General features: G+C 35.6%; 1 protein-coding gene across 1 annotated transcript in view; it reads left to right on the top strand.

Moving 5' to 3' along the window:
* The window catches only part of HMCN1 (hemicentin 1), a 438,669-nt gene that overhangs the window by 367,881 nt on the left and 43,944 nt on the right, over nt 1–26,844 (top strand). Inside the window, exons 76-89 of the mRNA XM_055234444.1 lie at nt 1,511–1,632; nt 1,978–2,142; nt 4,029–4,136; nt 4,579–4,716; nt 4,849–4,983; nt 7,799–8,068; nt 10,826–11,016; nt 13,314–13,527; nt 15,399–15,533; nt 15,931–16,121; nt 17,749–17,830; nt 22,073–22,342; nt 22,909–23,079; nt 23,213–23,383. Of these exons, the coding sequence (XP_055090419.1) occupies nt 1,511–1,632; nt 1,978–2,142; nt 4,029–4,136; nt 4,579–4,716; nt 4,849–4,983; nt 7,799–8,068; nt 10,826–11,016; nt 13,314–13,527; nt 15,399–15,533; nt 15,931–16,121; nt 17,749–17,830; nt 22,073–22,342; nt 22,909–23,079; nt 23,213–23,383 (2,363 nt within the window). The remainder of the gene's footprint in view (nt 1–1,510; nt 1,633–1,977; nt 2,143–4,028; nt 4,137–4,578; nt 4,717–4,848; nt 4,984–7,798; nt 8,069–10,825; nt 11,017–13,313; nt 13,528–15,398; nt 15,534–15,930; nt 16,122–17,748; nt 17,831–22,072; nt 22,343–22,908; nt 23,080–23,212; nt 23,384–26,844) is intronic.

Below are 26,844 nucleotides of genomic sequence, written 5' to 3'. Positions count from 1 at the left end.
TTAATTCTATCAGTGGGGTCAGCAAATATATAGACTGTAACAAGTTAGCTAGCATATAGAGGGTTTCTTTCCTTAATATGGACTTAGTTTTTCAGCCTAAAATATTTTTCTGAATTATAGGTCATCTTTTCCACACATAAACCCTGTGGATGAATGTTAGTGATTATATATAGGATTAGATTTATATCTTGCCTTATTTGTTTAGTACCTTTTGGACTTTTATAAAGGCAAAGGATAAAAACATCATTTTATATAAAAGAAGAACTATTCTGTAAAAATAAATACAATCTTTAGTTGTAGAATAAAAGTCAAATTTTATACCTTAAATACAATTTAGATATTGGCAGAACGTGCAGGGAGGAAAAAACAGCATTTTCTCCATTTTTTTTTTTTGCCTTTTTCCAAGCTTTACTATCATAGCTCATAATATGGCAATATCTATTTTTCAAAGGCTAAATTTAAATCACTAAGAATTTCTGATGTTACAGGTGAGCATCATTTTTTGTATCTCACCTGAGCTATTAGATCGTTGCTCTGTCAAACATTTGCCATAGCGCTAAAAACAAATGCTCTCTTATGTCCACTTTGACAAAAATCAATTCCAATACACCAGGAAATATAAAACTAGGAGAGCCACAGTTGAAATTCTATCATGTCTCTTTTACACCCTTTTAATCTTTTGGCATTTGGAGGTTCCGTGACTTGAAAGTATACACTGTATGGAAAATGTGCCATGCTTTTGAGTAGAAAGGTGTGTCAAATATGTTTTATTAATGTTTTTTATTAAATCATTTCTACCATGCACAGTGTGAAGTAAAATAGATATTCTAATTTAGATTTACTTTAAGTCATGTATGTGTATTTACTAAACCTCCTAAAATGTGAAGTGTTCTAGATTTTAGTTTTGAAAATATATATATACACACACTTGTTCAAAACTAAATATATATATACATTTTTTTGAAATAGATATTGCCATATTATCTACAAGGTAGCCACACATTTAAGGAGACATGCGAAGTAGGTAAAGGGGTGAGACATACAAACTTGTCATTAGCCATCTGTCAATGGAAATAAACAAATATCAACCTGCTAGGTTATTGTGAAATTTAGAGATAATTTATGCAAAGCTTTAAGATGGTGCCTGGAGTGTATTTGATGCCCAGTAAACGGTGGCTGTTATCGGTGTTCTCATTGTATTGTATTTCTCCTAGGAGGGCCAGGTTGATCATAATATAAGCATTCAGAGAATGTAAGATTCCCTCTTCAGACGATCCTTCCAACAACTACTTCCTATAAATATTATATCAAGTTTGAGGCTCTAGAAAGCCACTGCCATATTAACATATACTCTAATGCATAAAGTTTGCCTCAGGGACATGATGTTAATTTTAACATGAGGGAAGAGTACTGTTTTCATCAATTTACAACATGGTACCACGTTAAACTAGCTGGGAAAATTTATGAAAACCTACATATAGTATCTCATGCTTTGAAATCTGTCTTCTAGGCTCCTTTCTTCAGGTTCACTAGTAATTATTTCCCCTTCTGTGGATGACACTGCAACCTATGAATGTACTGTGACAAACGGTGCTGGAGATGATAAAAGAACGGTGGATCTCACTGTCCAAGGTAGAATTGGCTTGGAACATGGATTGAAACATGATAATGCTATCACTTTGTCATTCCACTACTTTACAAAAGGGATCCCTTTGCTTTCCTTTTTTTTAAACATTTGTTTTAAGTTCAGGGGTACATATGCAGGTGTGTTATATGGGTAAACTTGTGTCATGGGGGTTTGTTGTACAGATTACTTCATCACCCAGGTATTAACCCAGAAATAAAAGGAGGAATCTCTTTTCTACTTACCTAACTTTCGCTTTCGGAGCAAAAAGAGGATGTATGATAAGTCTTTGGAAATCTTTAAGGGTTGGAAATGTGTAGTTTTTTCCCTTTTTGTTGTTACTGTTGTTTTAGTTCCACCTTCCATAGCTGATGAGCCTACAGATTTCCTGGTAACCAAACATGCCCCAGCAGTAATTACCTGCACTGCTTCGGGAGTTCCATTTCCCTCAATTCACTGGACCAAAAATGGTATAAGACTGCTTCCCAGGGGAGATGGCTATAGAATTCTGTCCTCAGGTAAGACCAAGCTCAGTGATTTCACATCTATTGATTGTATTAGTTATTGATGCATATTCTTACTTGGCTTTTGTTGCACCAGCATAAAAGAATAAAATATGCATGCATTCTTGGACTTAACAATCTGGAAAACAGATTGTTAAAACATATTTTTAACATAGGAAGGGGATCTAGGGAATGGAAGAGAAAAAAATAAGTCTGGAAACAAAATAACAATATCTAAGACTGATCTGAATATAATAAACATGATCACTGGTATTTATGTGAATATTTACCAAACCTAAGGTTTAACAAATTCCCGAGTTACCTGTGAGTGAATCACACTTCTTTCATTGGCCAAATAGAATGTCTCTTCATTTATCGAACATTTAGTTCAATCCTAAGACAGGATATATACTCTACTAAGATTCTGAGACTGTATAACCAAAACAGGGTTCTAGGTTTCAAGGTTTTTAAAATTGAGTATGTAAGACTGAGCAGCGAGTTCTATGAAGGAAAATTTTTTGATTTTATTTTTTATTTTTATTTTTTTTTTGAGATGGAGTCTCGCTCAGTCGCCCAGGCTGGAGTGCAGTGGCGCAATCTCGGCTCACTGTAAACTCCTCTTCCCAGGTTCACACCATTCTCCTGCCTCAGCCTCTCCGAGTAGCTGGGTCTACAGGCGCCCGCCACTACGCCCGGCTAATTTTTTGGTATTTTTAGTAGAGACGGGGTTTCACCGTGATCTCGATCTCCTGACCTCGTGATCCGCCCACCTCGGCCTCCCAAAATGCTGAGATTACAAGCGTGAGCCACCGCGCCCGGCCTGAAGGAAAATTTTTTATAGTGGTAGTAACCCTCATTTATATAATTTATAGTATTGAAGAAAAAAAATCACCTAAAGTATAGGTGATTCACATTGGTGTTTCTAAAACTTATCCTACACTGGGGAAACACAATACAGATAAAGTAGCAACTAATATCCTGGGACTTTATGAGTATGTGCATATTATTCTAAGAGAATGTATATATTTCCTCGATAGAAGGGTAATAGTGGAAAATGTGTTCCCAGGATGCAACTTGGCTTTCAAGACAAATTATTTTGACCATAGATTGGTAGCAATTCAAATCATAAAATATTTTAAAATAAAGTATTAGGCTAAGAAAACAATTTAGAACTTTCTCAAAATATTAAACCCAGCAACTTCATTCCTAGGTATTTACCCAAAAGAAATGAAAACATTTGTCTATACAAAGGCTTCTATGCAAATCTTCATACAGCATCATTTGCAATAGCCAAAAAGTGGAAACAATTCAAATGTCCATCAGCTGATAAATGGATAAATAAAATGTAGTATATCCATGCAATGGAATTCTGTTTGGCAATAAAAAGGAACAAAATATTGACAAATGCTACAGCAGATGAACCTCAAAAACATTATGCTCATAGTGAAAGAAGTCAGACACAAAGGACCACATACTGTATGATTCAATTTACATGAAGTGTTCAGAAAAGGCAACTCTGTAGAATCAGAAAGCAGATTAGTGGTGGGCTAAGGCCAGGGTTGGGAGTGGGGAATGACTGTAAGTGAGCACCAGGTTTCTTTTGGGGGTGACGGAAATATTCTAAAATTAGATTGTGGTGATATTTGCATAACTCTAAGTATACTAAAAATCATTGAATTGTGCATTTAAATGAGTGACTCTTAAGGTATGTAAATTATGCCTCAATAAAGCTGTTAGTAATAATTTAAGTACTGTGCTAGGCACTTCAGGGGATACAAGTATGAATATAAGCCAAGCACCACCATGCTAGTTGCAGAAAACACACAAAAGAGAGTCAAATTTTATTGAACTAAACAAACTGAGATGCAGTATATATTAAAACTTTTTTTCTTCTTTTTTAGGAGCAATTGAAATACTTGCCACCCAATTAAACCATGCTGGAAGATATACTTGTGTCACTAGGAATGCAGCTGGCTCTGCACATCGACACGTGACCCTTCATGTTCATGGTATGGAAGGCTATTTACTCATTCAAAGTTCGCTGGGTTTGGGGAGGTTTTTTTAGTCATATTTATTCTGAAAGGTGGTACTGTCTAGAGCTACGAACCATAGTAATATCATGGGGATATGAAAGCCTGGTAGATATTTTTAATAGGCTAAAAAAGGCGCACAAATGGCAAACCACTCAAAGTAACTCCAAAATAATTTTTCTTCTTGGATTTTTATAATCTGTTCCTGACTCTAGTCTTCCAGTGGGGTTCTTCTAATGGCAACTTGCCACTGTAGCAAGACTCAAAGAATGCACTGTGGCCAACATTCACTTTTCTCTTGGGCAATCAAATCACTAATATTTTAGAATTATGAATTTGGGTATTTTTAAGCTCATTACTACAATAGACATGGTTTATTAACTAGTGCTATTACTTCTTTTTGTTGATTGGTTTTTTATAGAGCCTCCAGTCATTCAGCCCCAACCAAGTGAACTACACGTCATTCTGAACAATCCTATTTTATTACCATGTGAAGCAAAAGGGACACCGAGTCCTTTCATTACTTGGCAAAAAGAAGGCATCAGTGTTAACACTTCAGGTACCTACCACTGTTTTTTTATCAAGAAAATCATAGCACATCAGTGTTTTATAATTGGAATCAGCATGATTGTTTTTAATGAACAGGTTTGTTTTTTTTTTTTCCCACTCTGCTTTTGTAACTATGATGTAGGCAGAAACCATGCAGTTCTTCCTAGTGGCGGCTTACAGATCTCCAGAGCTGTCCGAGAGGATGCTGGCACTTACATGTGTGTGGCCCAGAACCCGGCTGGTACAGCCTTGGGCAAAATCAAGTTAAATGTCCAAGGTACCTAAATAATTCATCTGTGTTTTCAATTCAAAGATATTTGTAACAATGTCTACCAAATATTTATATATCTAAAATGATTATGCTGCTGTTCCCCCATAGTTCTCAACATTCTTAGTTTGCATTATCCTATTGGTTTTTCTATCACTTTTATGAAGAAAGTTTATTTTATTTTGTTGGCCATTGTTTGTATAAGAAAACACAGGCATCTAATCCTGTTTTGAACTTCTATGAACCTCTGTTTGATACTCTATTTCATTATAGCATATGTATAATGTGATTGTTAAAACCATTCTCTCTACAATACTACCTTGGATACATTACAAAACACTGAATTATAACGTTCCACTTAAAAAATCATAATCGCAGTTAAACCAACCTGATGGAAAAAATTATTCTAAAGAGAAAGCAGGGTATTTTTGTGTTTTCACATTTAACTGATATTTTCTTGATAGAATTTTTATATCTTGCATGCACTGCTTTTGCAAATAAGAAGTGACCCAGAAATAGATTTCAAGCTACTAAATTTGAATTCGCTTAAATGTCTTATAGTGTAATTTTCCTATGGTAGATTCATGAGTATAGTAAACCTCACTTTGCTGCATATTATAAATCTAATTTGTTTGTATTTGTCAACATTTATTCAACATTAATAACTGGAAATACATTGAACATTACAGACATGATCCTTCTCTTACGGTGTTTATACACTGATGGAGAAGGAAAATCTTAAACTACCAGATAGATGAAATAATGATAAATTCTGATGTATGCTATGTAGAGGAAAAACAAAAGACTGAGACAGAGAAGAATAATGGGAATATGTAGGGACCACTTTAGAAAATGGTTAGGATAGATTTCTCTGAGGAAGTAATATTTAAGGTGACCCCTGAATGATGAGCTAGGATAAGCCATGGGCAGGTTGGTGGAGTGTCCAAAGGAGAGAGGACAGCATGTACAGTGACCCCAAGTCAAGAAAGAGTGAGAAAAGAAAGTATGGCAGTGTGGCTAGATGGTGGTGAGCAAGCGCAAGGCAAGCAAAACATAAGGGAGATCAGAAAAGTAGGCAGGGCCCATGCATTGATGGCATGATGTACCCTAGGATATGTAGATTTTATTCTCTGTGCAAAGAAATCTTTTGAAGGGCTTACCCAGGACTCTCATTTGGTTTTAGGAAGACCCCTCCTGCAGCTCTAGGTAATGGTTTAGAGAAAGGGGCAGGACTGGAGTCGTAGTGTGTTATTGTCCAAGAGTGGAGATGGAAGCACGAATTGAAGAAGTGAATGAGAAAACTGATGGATTTATGTTGTTTATGGAGGTGTAATTGTTAGGGTTTCTGATGAATTGGTAGGTGAGGAATAGAAAATTAGTGAAGCTTCCTGGGCTTCAGACTTCAGCTAGTGAGTAGATGATAGTGCCATGTTGGAACGCAAGGGGAAGAACTGGGCTGGGAAGAAGGAAACAGTGATTTCTGTTTAATTATATTAAATATGGGAAACTATTAGAAATCCTAGTGGAGATGTCAAGTAGAGAGCTGAATATATATGAATTTGGAGCTCATGAGAGAAGCATAGTCAAAGATAAAAAAATTTGGAAATAATCAGCGTTAAACTCACAAGACTGGATAAGACCACTAAGGAAAGAGAATGTGTACAGAAAAGATTGGCGAGGACAAAGTCCTGGGGCTGTGCATTGTTTCGAGGTCTGAGAAAGGAGAGGACATTGGAAAATAATACAATGGAGAGGGCAGGGATATCGTTGGAAAACTTAATGAAGGCTAGGGAAGGTTAGTGTTTCAAGAAGAGAGTGAACAGCTTTGTTAAATGCAATTGAGTCAAGTAGGATAAGGACCCAAAAGTATTCACTGGTTTCAGCAACACAGAGGTCGTAGAAAAGAATATTTTTAGATTTGAGGAGTTGTTTCTTCATGAAATGATTGAAATTATTGACATGAGAGAAATTAAGGGACAAAGAAACACATTAAACAACCAAAAGCATTTCAACATTCCAAAAGCAACCAGAGATAATTGCTTCCTCAGAGGCATGAAAAATTCTGAATAGACTGTCTCTTTGCGGATACAAATGTAATGGTAAGCACAAATTCAACCAAATAATTTTGTTGCTATAAATAATCTTAATATGATTATCAGTTATTTCATATGCCTTTTTATAGTAATGCATTACAACTGAATAGAATATCCAGGCTAATACCTAAGTGGTGATCAGCCTACTGTAAACACTTGGAAAGGAAATCCTTATTATAAGCTCTTTTATAGGTTTCCAAATAAGTGGGAAGAGTTTTACCTATATAATTATTTTCCATGATCAATTTATGTATTCATTTGTTCAAATAATCCTTTATTAAATGTAGCCACTGTATATGTGTATTCTAAGCTCTATGGAAATACGTAAGTAAAAGTATCCGAGCAGTTGAATATTTTCGGAAACTTGGCGTTCATTTTGGAAGTTTAAATACCTAAAGTGAATCACATAATTTATGTAAGTCAAAGAAAATACTTTTGTTGATACAGCTTAAATTTTCTAGACATGCATGCCCTCATGAATATATGTTTATCTCCTCATTTAAAATTGACTATCACTTAACATTTATGGGTTAGCTAGGGACTAGTTTTCTGAAGTGCACCCAAATACTTTTTTGTTCCCATGAAAGAGTGTAGTGCTTGTTTTCTAATGATATGGTGAAGTCAGGATTTTGTTTCTTATCAATGTTTGCTAGAGCAGTACTGTAGTATGTAATTTGCGCACTCATGCTTCTAAGATAAAGTTTGAACTTTATATTTTTTGTATCTTTTAGTTCCTCCAGTCATTAGCCCCCATCTAAAGGAATATGTTATTGCTGTGGACAAGCCCATCACGTTACCCTGTGAAGCAGATGGCCTCCCTCCGCCTGACATTACATGGCATAAAGATGCGCGTGCAATAGTGGAATCTATCCGCCAGCGTGTCCTCAGCTCTGGCTCTCTGCAAATAGCATTTGTCCAGCCTGGTGATGCTGGTCATTACACGTGCATGGCAGCCAATGTAGCAGGATCAAGCAGCACAAGCACCAAGCTCACCGTCCATGGTAGGTTAACATGAATTATTTTAGTCTGCTGCACTACCATGGCAAAGAGAAAAGGCTACCAAGAGCAAATCTGATGGAAGTCAAAAACCCTTAAACTCAGTAATCCAAAGTGTGTGGGGGGGTGTGGTGTGGTGTGTAGGTGCACTTCAAATCTGTTTTCTGTAGGCTGTGTTTATGTGTGTTTGTGCACATAGGTGTGTGAGAGAGAAAGACAGATTTTATTAATATTGCCAGGATTTTTAATGTGATGCTGGTACCCTCACATATTGTGATTAGTTGGCTTATGAGGAGTCTGTTTGTGTTTTGTGACTTTTCTGCTTTACTTCTCAAGCTTCAAGTCATCTTGGTTCAAATGAATCATCATATGACCTACATTGTATGATTTGACCCTAATGAAAATTAGGAGATCTATTTGATTCATTATATTAAAGTGGCAAAATATTACATGTATATATATATATATATGTATATATATATATGTGTATATATGTGTGTGTGTATATATATATGTGTGTATATATATATATATATATATTTTTTTTTTTTTTTTTTTTTTTGAGACGGAGTCTCACTCTGTCGCCCAGGCTGGACTGCAGCGGCGCGATCTCGGCTCACTGCAAGCTCTGCCTCCCGGGTTCACGCCATTCTCCTGCCTCAGCCTCTCCAAGTAGCTGGGACTACAGGCGCCCGCCACCACGCCCGGCTAATTTTTTGTATTTTTTAGTAGAGACGGGGTTTCACCGTGGTCTCGATCTCCTGACCTCGTGATTCGCCCGCCTTGGCCTCCCAAAGCACGGGGATTACAAGCTACATGTATATTTTTATAACAGAAAAATATCTTTCCTTTGTATTAAGACAACAAAATACTGAAAAATCAGCATTTGAAATATTTTTAGTTTTTCTTGTATATTTTGACTAAGGATAGAATCCACGTTAATATCAGCGGTGGGAAACAATAGCAGATTAAACTGCAGTCCAGCCTCTATTTTCAGAGGTAATTATTATAATAAGGAGTTTCTGCTTTCTCATTTTTCAGAAATTTGTGAAAGCTGTTTTATTTTTCAAGTGTATTTTAATTTTCTGTAACTTCATAGTAACAGAGGCAATTTTGAGTGGAAACATTTTTGGTTGAATAATTTAGCCAAAATTAAAAATCATCATTTATGAGTTTTCCAAATAACCCCCCTGCTTTCAGTTAATATAATTAAACTAATCAATATACACTATCCATTTGCCTTCAAATAAATAATACTCCTTCTTCTCAAGTGTCTGTAGAAAATTTACCAAAATTGACCATATACTAAACAAAGAAATCGTTAATAAGTTTCAAAAAGATAGACCATAATTTCTACCCACCATGCAATAAAGCTAGAAATTTGTAATGAACTTTGAAAACCCCAAACCCAGACAACTTTAAACACTCTTGCAGCCAAAAAGTAGGTCAAAGAATATTTTTCTATTTTCACATTATTTAGAAAATAAAGACATGACATATCAAAATGTATGGTGTGTGCTCAAAGCTAAAATTAATATAAAGTCATAGCAATAATTCTTTCCTTTAGAAAAAGAACTGAAGTAAATAATTAATGCTGCGAGTTTGTATCCCCTAACAAAAGACAAATAGCAACCCAAGGAAATCAAATAAAGAAGATAATGAAAATAGAGCATGAATTAATTAAAAATGAGTATTTATGATGTACCATTGAGCAAAATCAATTTTTGTGTTTTCCAAGTTATCTATGTTTGTGTCTATGATTATTTAATGTTTGCATATTTAATCATATAATCATAGGGGACAAAAAATTAACTATTTTAATTGAAAGCAGTTAATTTAACTGAAAGCAGCTAATTAAAGTTTATATAGCAATTTTATTTTTGCTAAGGCCAACTGTTCTCCTTTCACTCGTTAAAATGTCATTAAGATGGGTCCACTTCTTACTGATTTGTTTGAATCATTCCAAATTCATTGTCTTGGGAAGGGAGTGTATTTTTACTTTTGAGCCGAGAATTCTTAATACTTTTTGTCTTTTATTTAGGAGTAACTATCTTAGTTCTAAGTCCAATTGAGTAATTTTTATTACACTAAAATATTCAGTTCATCCCTATATTGCCCAAATTCTAGTTAGAAAAAAATTTGAGTCACAGGAAGTATTTGGTACTGTACTGTGCAGAGTTATAAAGTCACTATGAAAATTTCCTCTGACAGTATAAAAACTGAATTAGGTGTCTTGATCTGGTTTACTTGTATTCATTGTAACATGTAAAATACTGCAATAAGTATTTCTTTTTCTACAGCACTTTGTGATATTCAATATTGGGTGAGTGTTTTATAGTGTTTTATGGTGACTATTATGAGTTCATCCTCATAATATATAGCAGTTATACAACCACAGAAGCATTTTTTCATTTTGTTGTTGGTTTGTTTTACTTCACTGCAGTAAACAGAAGTAACTTACTTAAAGATGGAAAAGTCAGGGAAGCCAAATAAAATCTAAAGATCTTCTACCCAGTTCTGTCATTTGCTCAGAAACCAAATGTAAATATATTCAGTAAGTTCAAATACGTCAGGATTCTTGCTAGCACCAAAAATACTGATTTCTTTCATAGCAGGAAGCAAATCAATATCTTAATAGATTTTCATTTTTAGTATTTCTAGCAAAATTACCCTGAAGAGTTTTTTATGTGTTAATTTTTATTGTGAATAAAGACATTATTGAACTCAGCTTCCTGGATGACTCTTTTTTAAACTCTTCATAGTACCACCCAGGATCAGAAGTACAGAAGGACACTACACGGTCAATGAGAATTCACAAGCCATTCTTCCATGCGTAGCTGATGGAATCCCCGCACCAGCAATTAACTGGAAAAAAGACAATGTTCTTTTAGCTAACTTGTTAGGAAAATACACTGCTGAACCATACGGAGAACTCATTTTAGAAAATGTTGTGGTAAGTTTAACGGACATGAACAGATACGTTAAGTCAGATTGTAAATTTGCCATCGTACTTTTAGTAATTTAGCATGGAAGTATATTCTTTAATAATTAAAAAAAAATTCTTGTAAAATCAGGTCACAAAATTAATTTTACACATATTTCATTTTATGTCCCTTGAATGAGAATAATATTTAACAGATAGTAGGAACTCATAAATGCCCTCCTTCTGAAATTATTTTATGTTTGTGGAAATAATATGTGTTTATCAGGAAACATTTTAAGTGCCAGTGCTATATTCTGTGCTCTTAACCTTATTTGGCAATGATAAGAAGTATCTTGAGTAAATAATTGTAATTTTTATGCTATATTTTCAGTTCATTAGTGCTCCAAGGGGAAAAATGTTAAACTTTTTTAAAAAAGGAAAAAAGTCTATGTGTCTCAATGCCGTCAAGCAGTCATTAATATTCAACATAAATATTCATATATATTCTTATTTGAATATTCCTATTCAAATATTCAACAAATATTTATCGAACACCTTCTCTGCAACTAGCACTGGTTTAGGCACTGGGAATACATCAGGGAACAAAAGAATCAAAGATCTTTGCCCTCATGGAGTTTATATTTAGAGGAAGGAGACAATAAAAATGAATAATAATGTCAGAAGAAAATAAGTCAGAAGAAAAAAGTGGCATGAAAAATAAGAGGGGTAAAGAGTGTCAGGAGTTGGAGCAGTGAAGGTTACAGCTGTAAATAGGGTAGTCAGAGTAAATTCTCTTTGGGAAGGTGACATTTGAGCAAAACTTGAAGGAAGTGAATTAGCCAAGCAAATATTGGAGGAGCAGACCAGGGGGAAAAACAAAAACAGGTAGAGCAAAGAACTTGAGGTGGAAACATGTCCAGTGTATTTGAAAAACAGGAAGCCAGTGAAAGCAAAGCAAAGAATGAAAGGAGGAAGACGTCAGTGATAAATGGAGGCCAAATCATGTCGGGTCTTACAGGTCATTGTAACAATTTTACCTTTTACTCTTAAGTCAGAATCCATTCCAGGTTTTTGAGCAGGTGAGTAATCTTACATGCCTTACATTTTTAAAGGGTTACGTTGGCTGTCGTGATGAGAATCAGAGGTAGGGAGACAAGGACAGGAGCAGTGAGACCTGTTGGGAAGACTGTCTGGAGGCAGATGAGAAATGGTAGAACTCAAAGCAGGATGTTAGCAGAGAAGAGGCAAGAAGTAAGACTCTGCATATAGTTTGAAGCTAGGATTTTCTGATAGATTGCAAGTAGGGTGTGAGGAAACAAAATAAGAATGACTCAAATGTTTGAGACTGAAGGCATGAACAATTGGAAGGGTGAAATAGCCATCAGCTGAGACGGTGAAGGCTACAGGTGCTACAGGTGGTACAGGAAGAGGCCATTGGAAGGAATTGGGAGCTCAGTTTTGGGGCATGAATGTGAGACATATCTTAGGCATCAGAGCAAAGAGTTAGAATAAGAAGTTCAATAGACTTTGAGTTTGTAAGAAAGTATCAATATTTGGGTTGGAGATACTGATAGTCATCAGCATATAGTTGATATTTAAAGCCATATAACTATATGAGATCACCAAAAAATTGAGTACAGATATAGAAGAAAAGAGGACCAGAGGTTGAGCCTTCTCACTTGCCAACATTAAAATGTTAATGTTGAGGAGAAGCCCCGAGAAACGTTGGAGAAGCAGCAACCAGTGAGATAGGAGGGAAACTAGGAGAGCATAGTGTCCTGGAAGCCATGTAAATGTGGTTTCGCATAGAAAGGACTCATAATTGTGTCAGGTGCTACAAATGCATCAAGAAAGATGAGTGACAAGAGCTGGCCATTGAATTTAGCAAGTGAGGCCTCAGAATTGTAGGTAATAGTGCCCTTTCTCTTACTATTTCCTCTGATAGTTTTGGTGATCTTTGGTACCACCTTACTCAGAGAGCCAACTATGCTGTCAAGATGCTGTCAGCTTTTGGGATTGTTTGCTCTTTATTTGTGCAATGCATAGCAGCAATACACTTGATATCTAGCAAACCACAGAATCTACAGTTTTCTGAAATCTTACCACTGTAAAATGATTATTGTTCCGAAAGGTATGGGCTTATGTTTAAACTTCTATACATTTTAAATTATGTTATGCAAAAGCTAACCTGATGGTTAAGACTAAAAGATGGAAATTTAAATTGTCTTTGGATAAGAGAGTTTCTTGAGGGCCTAGCTATGCAATGTGATGTATTTTATGTACTATGATGGATGATTATGAAATTTTAAATGTTACTTTTATTTTAGCTGGAGGATTCTGGCTTCTATACCTGTGTTGCTAACAATGCTGCAGGTGAAGATACACACACTGTCAGCCTGACTGTGCATGTTCTCCCCACTTTTACTGAACTTCCTGGAGACGTGTCATTAAATAAAGGAGAACAGCTACGATTAAGCTGTAAAGCTACTGGTATTCCATTGCCCAAATTAACATGGACCTTCAATAACAATATTATCCCAGGTTGGTCATTTAATTCTCAAGAGGTGAATAAATACACATATGTAGAACTCTAGACCAAGCTCTATTTCCTCCAGCTGTGAAAATTGAAAAGTAACAAGAATTGATTGCTTTAAATTCTGTAAAATGTGTGCCTCTGCTTGGATTTCACCCTCTACCCAATATATATGTTTTGTTCCTTCTTTTGGAAGCATAAGTTGATCACAGGGCCATATATTGCAGGTTATAAGTATCTTTTTTAACCTAAATATAATTCCCCTTACCCCATGAGAAGGCAGTATGTTTATATAGGCGCCTAAACTTATCCCAGCTGGACCCCCTTCATCACTGATCAATAGATTAAGATGGCCACTGTTGGAGTCCTAAAGATTCACTTAATTTTACAGAGAAGAATTCTACTTCTCACTGTTTGCCTCAACCTCTATTATGGTGTAGATTAATTTATGTAGAAAATTTCTAGTCACTGTGTATACCACAAGTTAAGGTCATGTCTGGAACCCAGGAGCACCCATCCCTGGGTGAACAAATATCTACCTATTTGTTAGACTTTGTCATCAGCATAAAGACTGTCAATACTGAGAAATTGTCCTATCCCAAAATTGAGTTCTGAAGTATTACACTGTTAGCATTTACTAAGTGTCTTGCTAGAAAAGTAGTAATAAGGTTGAGAGTTTTTTTCTATTATAAAGAGTTATGTTAATGACTGGAATTTATCAACTGCATGACCTTAATAACAATACATCTCACTAAGAAAAAACAAACACTAAAAAATCTGATCTATATTGTTTTCTGAAAGTGCAGTACGAGGTGAGGAGATCAAGACCATGGTGAAACCCCGTCTCTACTAAAAATACAAAAAATTAGCTGGGCGTGGTGGCGGGCGCCTGTAGTCCCAGCTACTGGTGAGGCCGAGGCAGGAGAATGGTGTGAACCCGGGAGGCGGAGCTTGCAGTGAGCCGAGATCGCGCCACTGCACTCCAGCCCGGGCGACAGCAAGACTCCGTCTCAAAAAAAAAAAAAAAAAAAAAAAAAAAAAAAGTGCAGTAGTGTTTTCTGAAAGTGCAGTAATGTAAATGTACTTTTAAAGCTTAATTTTCCACTTAATATTTAGCAGTAAAAGATTAAAAAAAAAAACTTGAATGAGGAGAGCATGCAAGGTAAACAAGTATTTAGATACGGACTGGTTTAGTCAGAATTTTATTTAGTCTTAGTTGTTTTAGGATTAGCATGTTTACCTTTTATTTTCTTCTAAATGTTATACATTATAATATAAATTTTGTATTACTATCATAAATTTTTAAATATCTGCCTTTGTAAATATATAATCACCATTTATGATTTATAGAGAAGTTTAAATTATTACGAATTTGACTATGTTGTTGTTATTACCTAACTAGCATACGTTTTCATAATTTTCCCCTTTGACCTGCCAAGTCAGTTGAATTATAAGCTGAAAAGGTTTTCATGTGTTTGATGTAAATTGTTTGGGAGGAAAAGTGGTAGTGAGATAAATGAAATGGAAAATGTAATATTTCTCAATGAAATATTTTTGAAACTCAGAGAGACTACGAGCCAGCTTTAAGCAACACATTTAGATGAAAGGTTTACTTTAAACCTAAAATAATTTTTAAAAGATGTTTGTTTTCATTCCCTTTTCCTGTTCCTTCTGCTGTTTTTTGTTCTTCAAACAAGTGTCTATAGACATAGTAAATAGCTCAGATGAAGAAATCTGTGGAAAAGGCTCTCTTCTCCAATGTCATCTCTCTGGTTCAATTGCTGACCAACTCATAAATCTAATGTGCAAAATACTGAGCTGTCGTGAAATTTTTCCTAGGTTACTGAGAGGCACTTGTGTTGTTTCTTGTTTCCCTCAGCCCACTTTGACAGTGTGAATGGACACAGTGAACTTGTTATTGAAAGAGTGTCAAAAGAGGATTCAGGTACTTATGTGTGCACTGCAGAGAACAGCGTTGGCTTTGTGAAGGCAATTGGATTTGTTTATGTGAAAGGTAGGTAAAAGCGCTCCATTTTTAATTTATAATGCATTCATAATGAATGGTTCAAGTTTTGCTTATTTTATAGTAATAAAATATAACTTCAAGTTTCTAATCCACTCAGTCCTATTTCACAGATATACAAATTCATGAGAAAAAAATTATGAACATTCAACTCAAAAGTAGATAAGAAGAGATCATTTCACACAAAGTGGAATCATCCCCTTAGAATATTGAAATTGACAAAATTATCTGGTGATTTAGCATGAAGAGTTGATTCTGGAAATTTCATGAGGTTTTAAGGTGGCTTTACTCCCCCCTTTACTAAATTATTTTTCCAAATAGGTCAAAGATCACAAAGAAATTATCAGCACTTACTTTTACTTTGTACCTGTCTTATGTTGTTTTCCAGAACCTCCAGTCTTCAAAGGTGATTATCCTTCTAATTGGATTGAACCACTTGGTGGGAATGCAATCCTGAATTGTGAGGTGAAAGGAGAACCCACCCCAACCATCCAGTGGAACAGAAAGGGAGTGGATATTGAAATTAGCCACAGAATCCGACAACTGGGCAATGGCTCCCTGGCCATCTATGGCACTGTTGTAAGTCACACCGGAATGATTGATGCACCTTTAAACCCCCACCCCCATCTATGAGTGCCATAGATAAGAAACATTTCTCTTACATTCTTATTTATTTCATAAAATCTGAATCAAATAACTCCTTTTAAAAAACTGAAACAAGGATTGAAATAGATATTTTAGCCCTTTCAAATAAGTGCAGTGAGATAATGTGGCTGCCTTGTTCCTTATCATTGACTTACTAATTAACATTTGGAGATAACTTCCTCAGATCTGTTTTAGGACAAGGAAATTGAAGAATTACAAACACAGTTACATATAAATTATAGAGTAGATTTCCTAGTAAGCTGATAACTATATTAGGCTTTTCCAAAGTTCAGTAATTCAGAAAATGAGTGGTGCTTTGGTTTATTATTCTAATTTTGGGGTCAAATTACCCCAAAGTGAAATATTTTATCCAAAAATGTCTCAACTAGAATACACATTAATTTGTTAAATCACATTTGGTGAGACCACTTATGTGCTGTCATTGTTTAAGTAATTGAAATAATTAAAATATACTATCTAATTACCCAATCCAGTGGACGTCTTAGTCTTTTAGTCTCATTGATTTTACTTCAACATTAGATGTCATTTGTTGATTGTTCCTTCTATTATGAAATTATTTCTACTTTATGTGTCATAATACTAATATGGCTCAGCCTTCTTCATTACCACTTTTCCCTTTTCCTCTATTACTATTTCTGAAGTCCTTGGTACTTCTAATACCAATGTTAATACTAATTTTTTTCATCATGCAATTTAAGATTCCTAAAACTGTAGTATCTCCAATGCTGAAACTCTTCCAAATTCCATTTCCAGCTGTTGACTAGGAACTTCTGTTTGGATAATACACTGAAACCTCAAATTAAACATCTAAACCAACATTTATTTTTCCTTCTCCCAATCTACTACCTGCAAATCAGTTCCCCTTTACTGACTTACTGTTTGTGAAGGAGACCTGAATTCTTCCATTCACAAGACCTTCAGCGAAATCTGTGCCTCTAGTCACCAAATTGAATTTATTTAGTGCAGTCCTACATAAATTTACACACACAGACACATACATATATGTATATAATGTGACCTAAAATCTGTGATTTATTATTATAAGTAAATAAGTTTTTCACTTTCTTTCCTAAATTTCAAACTCTCTAGACAAAGGTCCAGCTGAATGTAGTTTTAATAATCCCCATTAGAAAGGACTCAGTATTTGTTAATTTGTCCTGATTATTTTAATGCTTTTTAAGATATCTGTAAGTATAGCATTAGTATTTCTCTTTAGTAAGATAATTCCAGATAGATGATCATAAAATAACATAATTTTTGCTCTGGTTTCTTACCAGTTAGTATTCCCAGAGATCAATGATAGGCTATTTTGAGAAAGTTTAGGCTTGGAATTTGTTTTCTCCCTTCCCCCTCCTCTTTCTCTTCCTCCTCCTCCCTCCTTTAAATCTATTTAAGAGGTTAGACATATGTAGGTTTTCTTATTTCCATTAAAATTCCTTCTCAAAAATGAAATTTCAAATAAACTAGCATCATGGTGAAAAAAGTGATTGCCCTGCTCTGTAGGCTCATATTTTTGTAAAAACCCTGCTTATTTCCATAGAATGAAGATGCCGGTGACTATACATGTGTAGCTACCAATGAAGCTGGGGTGGTGGAGCGCAGCATGAGTCTGACTCTGCACAGTAAGCTGCTTAATGAAACTAATTAAACACTTGATTTAGGAAATATTACCTAATAAAGAGTATTTATTTTCTTTAACTCTATAGCAAGTTCATTAGTGGTAGCTCTCAGAGTATGTCTAATTTAGTTTTCTGCTGCTGATGGAGCAGTTGTCATCATATATAAAACTGACAAGACACAGATATTTTTCTCTATTTTATCTAACATATATAGTACAAGAGTGCAATTGATTGGTGGCAGAGCTTTTTATTATACTTTAAGTTTTGGGGTACATGCGCACAACGTGCAGGTTAGTTACATATGTATACATGTGCCATGTTGGTGTGCTGCACACATTAACTCATCATTTAACATTAGGTATATCTCCAAATGCTATCCCTCCCCCCACCCCACAACAGGCCCTGGTGTGTGATGTTCCCCTTCCTGTGTCTATGTGTTCTCATTGTTCAAATTCCCACCTATGAGTGAGAACATGTGGTGTTTGGTTTTTTGTTCTTGCGATAGTTTGCTGAGAATGATGGTTTCCAGCTTCATCCATGTCCCTACAAAGGGCATGAACTCATCATTTTTTATAGCTGCACAGTATTCCCTGGTGTATATGTGCCACATTTTCTTAATCCAGTCTATCATTGTTGGACATTTGGGTTGGTTCCAAGTCTTGAATACTAGTTGAACCATTGTGGAAGTCAGTGTGGCGATTCCTCAGGGATCTAGAACTAGAAACACCATTTGACCCAGCAATCCCATTACTGGGTATATACCGAAAGGATTATAAATCATGCTGCTATAAAGGTGGCAGAGCTTTTTAATTACAACATATTCAATGGAGTGCCCCTTCTTACAATTCACCACAGTTATTCCAACATGCTTAAAAAGACTGCCATTTATGGCACTTTAAGATATTTATTAAAAATAAAGACTAAAGGAGCTCAAAAGTGCTCCAGCTTGATGGCTGTAATCTTTCATGAAATAACTAAACGTTCTGGGTGAGATCCTCATGCTCATCAGGCAGCCCTTCAGTAAGAGTCATTGGAAAACAGAGCATCCATAATTGGATAAACATAAAATACTCCAATGGCCCACTGGAGAGTTTACAGAACCACTTAAGGGGCTGACCCAAAGACAATGTCTCTGGGTTGAGAATTTAAGCAAGTCAAGTCATTTTGTGACTAGGCTCAGTATTTAATAGGGTGAGTTTACATTTTCTTCATCACTATTGAGAGATGCTCTAGATTAGTTAGCTGTTTGCCAAACTATATAATTCTGTAAGACTCGAATAGATGATAGACATTTAGTAAGTATCTAATACAACGTTTCACTAAAGAACATATCTATCAAATGATAACATGGGATGTCATTAGGAAAAAATAGGGCTCTATGTTCAAACAAATCTGAGAAAAAATTAATTCAACAGAGTTCTTTTATTTATTACATATATGAAGAACAGTTACTATGTGCTCAGCCCTCCTTAGGCATACCAAATTTCTTTACTGCAGATTTTCCAGAAATGTTAATATGTTGATGTGAATTATGGCTCAACAAGGGGAGAATATTATATGCCACATTTTCCAAATAAATGTTGAGTGAACGTAGGTAGGACACTACACAATCCACTGACCCAGTTTAAGAAAAGCTACATTAGAGCAGCTCATCTGCACATATTGACAATAAATTCATTTTAGTAAGTGAGGCATATTAGTCAAAAATATAATTTGGTTCAAATTAGGATTAAAATACCAGAAGTGATATTTTTATTTAAAGTGTTCATATTTAATTATTATGTGAATGATGAAATTAATTCAATTGAAGTATGTACATGTGGAATTTTATTGTATTAATTTATAGTTTATATGCAATTGGGAATGTTCAAGTATGGTATCTAAATTAAGGTTCTGAGTTTATTTGATAATTTAGCCATTTTAATACGAGCAGACAAGCTTAGTCATGTTGTCACTTAGTGTTGAGGGATAAACCTGAGGTATTTACTTTATGCAGCAACAGTTTATTGAATACATAATGTAATCAGGAAACTAGGAGAGAGATAAAAGCACTGGCCCTGAAAGTTTCTAGAGTGAGGTTAATATAAACATCAGTTAGAAGGCATTGTGTAGGGTGATGAGCATAAGTCAGAGTAATGCTTTATATGACACTTGCTAAGAGAGTCAAACCTCACATGAAGGAATTACTTTTTTAAAAGACAACATGTCATGGATACCTTTGCAGAAAAAACTAACATATTAATATCACGGCAAAACACATTTTTGTTCTATTTTTGTCTTATTTGTATTCTATTTATTCTAGATACACTTCTCAGCCTAAAATATGCAGCCACCACCTTGAATTATCTGCTATTACCTCTCACTGAACAAATCATTCCACCTTTCAGTTCAATGTCACTAAAACACTACTCTCATCCCATCATGCTCCTTCTCAAGAATGTATATGCTGTCCCCTTTGCTTTCTTATTTAAATGAAAACCTTGCTTATTTTAAGATTTGAACCAATGTTTACAACCCTGTATGCTGTTACTCTTCAGGGTGAACCATCCTTTCTATTCTGTTGTCTTGAAAAAGAAAAAGAGCTAACTCCATCTCCATGTTGTGTCTTTCTCTCCAAGTGTTCTCCCCTCTCCTCTCTGTTCAAATAACCTTACCTATTTTTGAAAATCCAGTTCAACTCTCTTCTTCCCAATGAAGTCTGTCATATTCTATCATCTTTCTTGGCACTGTAGACCAATATAGACGTAAACACTCTGCCAGCAGTTGCATGCAGTTCCTTTTACAATCTTTCCAAGGACTTTACTCCAGCCATTGTCATTCACTGTAGACACTGTTAACATCTCCTTCCTTCCTTTTTGGTTACCAGAATACCATTTTTATCCTGATTTTCTTCCTACCTCAGTGATTTGTTCTTAGTATCTTTATAAGCTTGTCTTCTGTCTATCTCTTAAATAATGCTTTTGCAATTGTTTCTGTCTTTGGCCCTCTTCTCATTTTAGACTCTCTTCTGAAACAATCATATTCACTATGAAAGACTCACACATATATATTTCTTGCTCATCTTTATTCTGAGTGCTAGATATGAATATCTCTGTCATGTAGACATCTCTATATGAATGTCTTACAGATACCTCAACAGTCCTAAATGGATGCAAATTATCATTCCTTACTCCCTATCCACAAATCTTTTCTACCTGTTCTGTGCTATTGCATTGCTCAAATATACCATATTGTCCAAATCAAAACCCTGTAGTCATGAGTTCTTCCCTTTAACCCATACCAATCTGTAACAAAGTTCTATCATTTCTACTTTCTTAATAATTCTTGGATATGTCTTCCTTTTCCTCTCCATTTCCAGTGGCATGCTTTTGTTTGATCTATTATTACTATTATTTATGCTCCCATATTAGTACACGTTAGTTCTATAGGTACGCTCTAGCACAAGTCTGTCTTATCAGTGGACTATGAGCTCCTTGAGACTAGAAAGAATATCTTTTCTCTATATGCTCTCAGCACTCAGCACAATGCCTGGCAAATAGGCTTTCAGTACATGTTTATTGAATAAATGAATGATGGCCAGTGATAAAAGAATGAGTTAATTAGCCAGGCATGGTGGCGGGTGCCTGTAATCTCAGCTACTCGGGAGGCTGAGGCCAGAGAATTGCTTGAACCCTGGAGGGAGAGGTTGCAGTGAGCCGAGATCGTGCCACTGCACTCCAACCTGGGTGACAGAGGGAGATTCTGGCTCAAAAAAAAAGAGTGAGTTAATGATTCTTTACCTCAAAAATGATCAAAAGAAAAAAATGAATACTCACCATATAAAACACAGACAAAAATAACAATAGTAACTAAGAGTACTGCGTGCTTACCTTGTTCAAAACTTGTAGTCACATCCTCTTGTTGATTCTAACAGGAATCCTCTGAAGTAGGCACCATTTTTAAGGACACGGGGCTTAGAGAGGTAGTAAGGAGCAGACACAGAATTTGAATCCAGGAAACATGACTCTAGAGCCCATGCTCTAGGCTAATCTCCTCAGGAATTTTAAATTTTTGACATTTACTAAATAAAAAAGAATTATGAAAATTGTATCAACGGCAATTATAATCTATAATCTTAGCTGGGAAGCAACAGTGTTTTATAAACAAATCAACCGCTTTTTTCAAAATAATGTTGCCATATAATACATGACAAAAAAAATTCTATAACTCCATAAAAACTGAGACACTGTGTGCTTTTTTCCATAGGTCCTCCTATTATCACTCTTGAGCCAGTGGAAACTGTTATTAATGCTGGTGGCAAAATCATATTGAATTGTCAGGCAACTGGAGAGCCTCAACCAACCATTACATGGTCCCGTCAAGGGCACTCTATTTCCTGGGATGACCGGGTTAACGTGTTGTCTAACAACTCATTATATATTGCTGATGCTCAGAAAGAAGATACCTCTGAATTTGAATGTGTTGCTCGAAACTTAATGGGTTCTGTCCTTGTCAGAGTGCCAGTCATAGTCCAGGGTGAGTGTGATCAGAGGAATATTCATAGTAAACAGTACTTGGGGTGACTCAAATCATGGAAATTATTAAGCACTTTAGTCCAAGTTTCCTGTCACCTTAACATACTTTTAGATGTTGGGGAGAGGACAAAATCATCAAAATTTACAGATTGAAGGCCCTAAACCAATACAGATTAGAGCTTTAAAATGCCAAGGTTTTAATTTAAAATCCCAAACTAGATTTTTGATTCACAACTAAGTCAAATCTATTCTTAGAAATCAATGTATATGTTTTGCTGTAAGGAATGACTTATGTCCAAAAGGTGAACAGTTTGTAAACTTGTTGGTCTCTAACTCTTCCAGCAGCCACGTGCAAGTGAGTGAGGATTTGATCTGAGAAGAAACTCTGGCTAACTGAAGTTCTTCTCTCTCTCTTGGATTTTAATTTTACCTTAAAGGAGAGCTTCCATAAGCTATTTCTCAGCAACTATATATTTAGCTCTGTAACCAGTGCATATCTTAAATGAAATCTCCTTTACAATGTTTTATTTGCAAAAGCTTAGACAAAGTACAATGTTTTATTTGCAGTTCATGGTGGATTTTCCCAGTGGTCTGCATGGAGAGCCTGCAGTGTCTCCTGTGGAAAAGGCATTCAAAAGAGGAGTCGTCTGTGCAACCAGCCCCTTCCAGCCAATGGTGGGAAGCCCTGCCAAGGTTCAGATTTGGAAATGCGAAACTGTCAAAATAAGCTTTGTCCAGGTACACCTCCTTATTTAACTGATAGGCATGTGTTTAATAGACCTTCATTTCTGTCTTCTACCTATGGATTGCCCCAGTGTGAGTATTCCCAATTGAAATATACCTGATGGTGTAATGGTTCACCTTTGTATAGTGGATGGTAGCTGGTCGGAATGGAGTCCTTGGGAAGAATGCACGAGGAGCTGTGGACGCGGCAACCGAACCAGGACCAGGACTTGCAGTAATCCATCAGCTCAGCATGGTGGGCGGCCATGTGAAGGGAATGCTGCGGAAATAATTATGTGCAACATTAGGCCTTGCCCAGGTGAGAACCCACCAATAATGCTAAGATAAACAGAACTTTTCTATCTTAACTCCTATGAAAGAATTACATTTGCCTTTTCCTCTTCATTGTAAAAAGATGTTATGGCCTCTACCCTTGAGAATACGTTCATTCACTATATTCTTAGCTCTCTTTCATGGATAAACTTGTAAAGGTTTGGCATTCATTGATGTTAAGCAAAATACCTGCTTTAATTGAACATGAAGAAAGGATCCAAACTGGAGTGTATTTCTCAATCACGTAAAGAAAACGTAAGTATTTACAAGGTCATAAAGTAACATCTAATCCAGCCATCCATTTCGAGGTGAGAAAAATGAACCCTAGAGAGGTTAAAGTTAAAGACTTGCCCAGAAACACACAACTGGTGAGGGGTAAATACTAATCGCTATCATTCACTAAATACCATACAATAGGAACCATGCTAGGTACTTTATATTGTTAATATTGCATATTGTTATTGATTTTGTGTTTTAGCACTCTTTCCAATTAAAGTGACAAATCAAATTTAAGTCCAAGTAGAAAACTTTTCAGGTATAATTGAATGCAAGGATTTGGACAGTGCTTTTACCAGCATGTTTTCCATCTCTCATCTCTGCTTTCCTCTCTTTGGCTTTATTCGCTATTAAACTCTTTCCATGTGGTGGAAACAATGACTGCTGACAGCTACTGGCTCACAGGGGCCTTATAACCTAAGTGAGGCCTCAGAGAAAAAGAGTTCCCTTGTCTCTCAGAATTCATATCAGTCTCTGGAAAGGAACCCTGTTTGCTTTTGTTCGGGTCACATGCTCACCCCTGAACTCAAGTGAGTCCAGGAGAAGGGTATTTTAATAGCCATCTTGGGTGAAGTGTCTACCTAGTATAAAGAGAGGCAGAGAAAGAAATCATGCAAAGTAGAGGAGCTGTTCATTTATTCATTCATTCATCCAACAAATATTTACTGAGTGCTTACTTTGTCATCAAGACACTGTTCTAGTTGCTAGAGTTAAAATAATAAACAGTATCTTTCCAGTTTTGATCAGCATACCTAAAAAACTCACAGACTTGAAATGATGGAGTACAACTTGGAGAGATATCTTAGCTGGAATGATCAGAAAAAGAAATACGGACAAACCAAAAAGGGACAGGTATTCACTACATTGGGTATTGTGTCCTATTGTGCAGATGAGGAAAGATTTAGAAAATAATGTGCAGTAATTCACTAAGGATAGGCAGCTAATAAAAAGTGAATCAAAGTTTTGAACTCAGGTTGACCTAATTACCAAGCTTATTTAAATTGCAGGTATCTGGATTTGCAATTTGGAACTTTGATTACATTATAAAAACGAAGTACTGTCCTGACATCTTAAAATAAACGAGAAGCCATTTATTTTAGTCTTAAAGAATTTAAAAGCTGGTTGTAATAACATTATGTTCTAAATTTAAAAGACCAGGAAATACTTGATTGAGCAATTTTGTGTAATTTGTCATCTATAATAACTATATAATAACTAAATGATATTTGTAAATATCCTAAAATAAAAGCCAGTTTTTTCTCTTCATGTTAAGTAACTATTCACCTGCTACTGTCTGTTTGGTTACTTAGTTGTTTTGTTCACTATTCTATTGGCTTTTTTTTTTTTTTAAAGGCTTTCTCTAGTTATTTCCCCCAGTCCCCAAACCAACTGAATTTAGCTATTGTTTGAGCATAATGTCAGTGGTGTCCTAGAGCCATTCAATGAAAGTATGTATTTCTTCCCAATAAAAGCATGTATGAAAATTTAGTGATGCCATATTGGTAGGTAAATATCAGCTGTAGTAGGAGTATCTATACCACAAAAATTAGCGATGCTACAAGTTTTTCCTCCTCACCCCTAGAGCGCTGGTTGTTAAGTATTTCTCAGCTCACCACTGCAAAATGGGCAGCCAGCCTAAGACAGCCTTTCTCATCCAGGAGGTATGTGAAAATCTCAGGGGCAGAAGATACTTGCCTTTAGTACAATTCATTTCTAACAATGTTGAACTGAAAAAAGAATTGCAAGAAGAGTATAGATAATTTCTATGTAACACTATCTAGGTGAAATTTTGTGTATTTCCTGAAACAAGGACATTCTCTTTCATGAACATAGTACAGTGATCAAAATTGGGAAATTTAACATTGATACTACTATTATCTAATTTCATTATCTAATCTTGTTATCTAATCCACAGGCCATATTCGGATTTTGCCAGTTGTCCCAGTAATATACTTTATAACTCTTTTTCCCCCAGTCCAAGATCTGATCCATGATCACACTTGTACTTACTTGTTGTGTCCCTTTAGTCTCTTTTAATCGGAAAATTTTCTCAGTCTCTTTTTCTTTCATGAACTTGATATTTTTTAATGTACAAGCCAACTATTTTAGAGAAGACAATTCAATTTGGATTTGTCTAACATTTCCTCATGATTACATGTAGGTTTTGCATTTTGGCAGGAACACCACAGAAATGATTTTGTGTCCTTCTCCATGCATCATTTCAAAAGGCACATAATGTCAGTTTGTCCCATACTGGTGGTGTTAACTTTCTTCACTTGTTTAAGGTAGTGTCTGTCATTGTATAGTTAATATTTTTACTTCTATTATTAATAAGTATTTTGTAGGGAAACTTGGAGACTCTACAAACCTTTCACCCACTAGTTTTAGCATCCATTTCTGATTTCTGCTTGAATCAGTTATTACTAACTCCATCATTATCTTTCATATCTATTATTGACATCTATCAAGAACTTTCTCATTTCTTTACTTTTTGATTTATATCAATAAGGACTTAGATATTATTCAATGGTTTATCACAGTGGAACCCAACCTTTTTGGCACCAGGGACTGGTTTTGTAGAAGACAATTTTTCTACAGTTCGAGGGTTGGGGGGATGGCTTCAGGATGATTCAAGCACATTACATTTATTGTGGATTTTATATATAATGAAATAATTATACAACTCACCATAATGTAGAATCAGTGGAAGCCCTGAGCTTGTTTTCCCACAACTAGAAGGTCCTTTCTGGCGTTGATGGGGGACAGTGACAGATCATCAGGCATTAGATTCTCATAAGGAGCACACAACATAGATCCCTCACATGTGCAGTTCACAATAGGGTTCGCACTCCTATGAGAATCTAATGCCACTGCTGATCTGACAGGAGGCAGAGTTCATGGTAATGTTAGCAATGGGGAGTAGCTATAAATACAGATGAAGCTTTGCTCGCTTGCCAAGCAATCCATGGCCCATGGGATTGAGGACCCCTGGTTTATCATACACTGTCATTATTTATCATGATGTTCGCATTATCCTAGAATAGGCTAGTGGAGGCAGGCCTGTCTGGGCTGGCTTCAGTGTTGAGATGTCTTCATGATTCTTTGAGTACTTCTGGTACAAATAGTTACTTCAAACTTATTTTGTACTTTCCCTGCCCCAGTTAGAATAGT

Source organism: Symphalangus syndactylus, chromosome 19 (assembly GCF_028878055.3).
Source record: "Symphalangus syndactylus isolate Jambi chromosome 19, NHGRI_mSymSyn1-v2.1_pri, whole genome shotgun sequence".
NCBI classification, from domain to species: Eukaryota; Metazoa; Chordata; class Mammalia; order Primates; family Hylobatidae; genus Symphalangus; species Symphalangus syndactylus.
The sequence above is the reverse complement of the archived record's forward strand: the minus strand, read 5'-3'. Positions and strand labels throughout refer to the sequence as shown.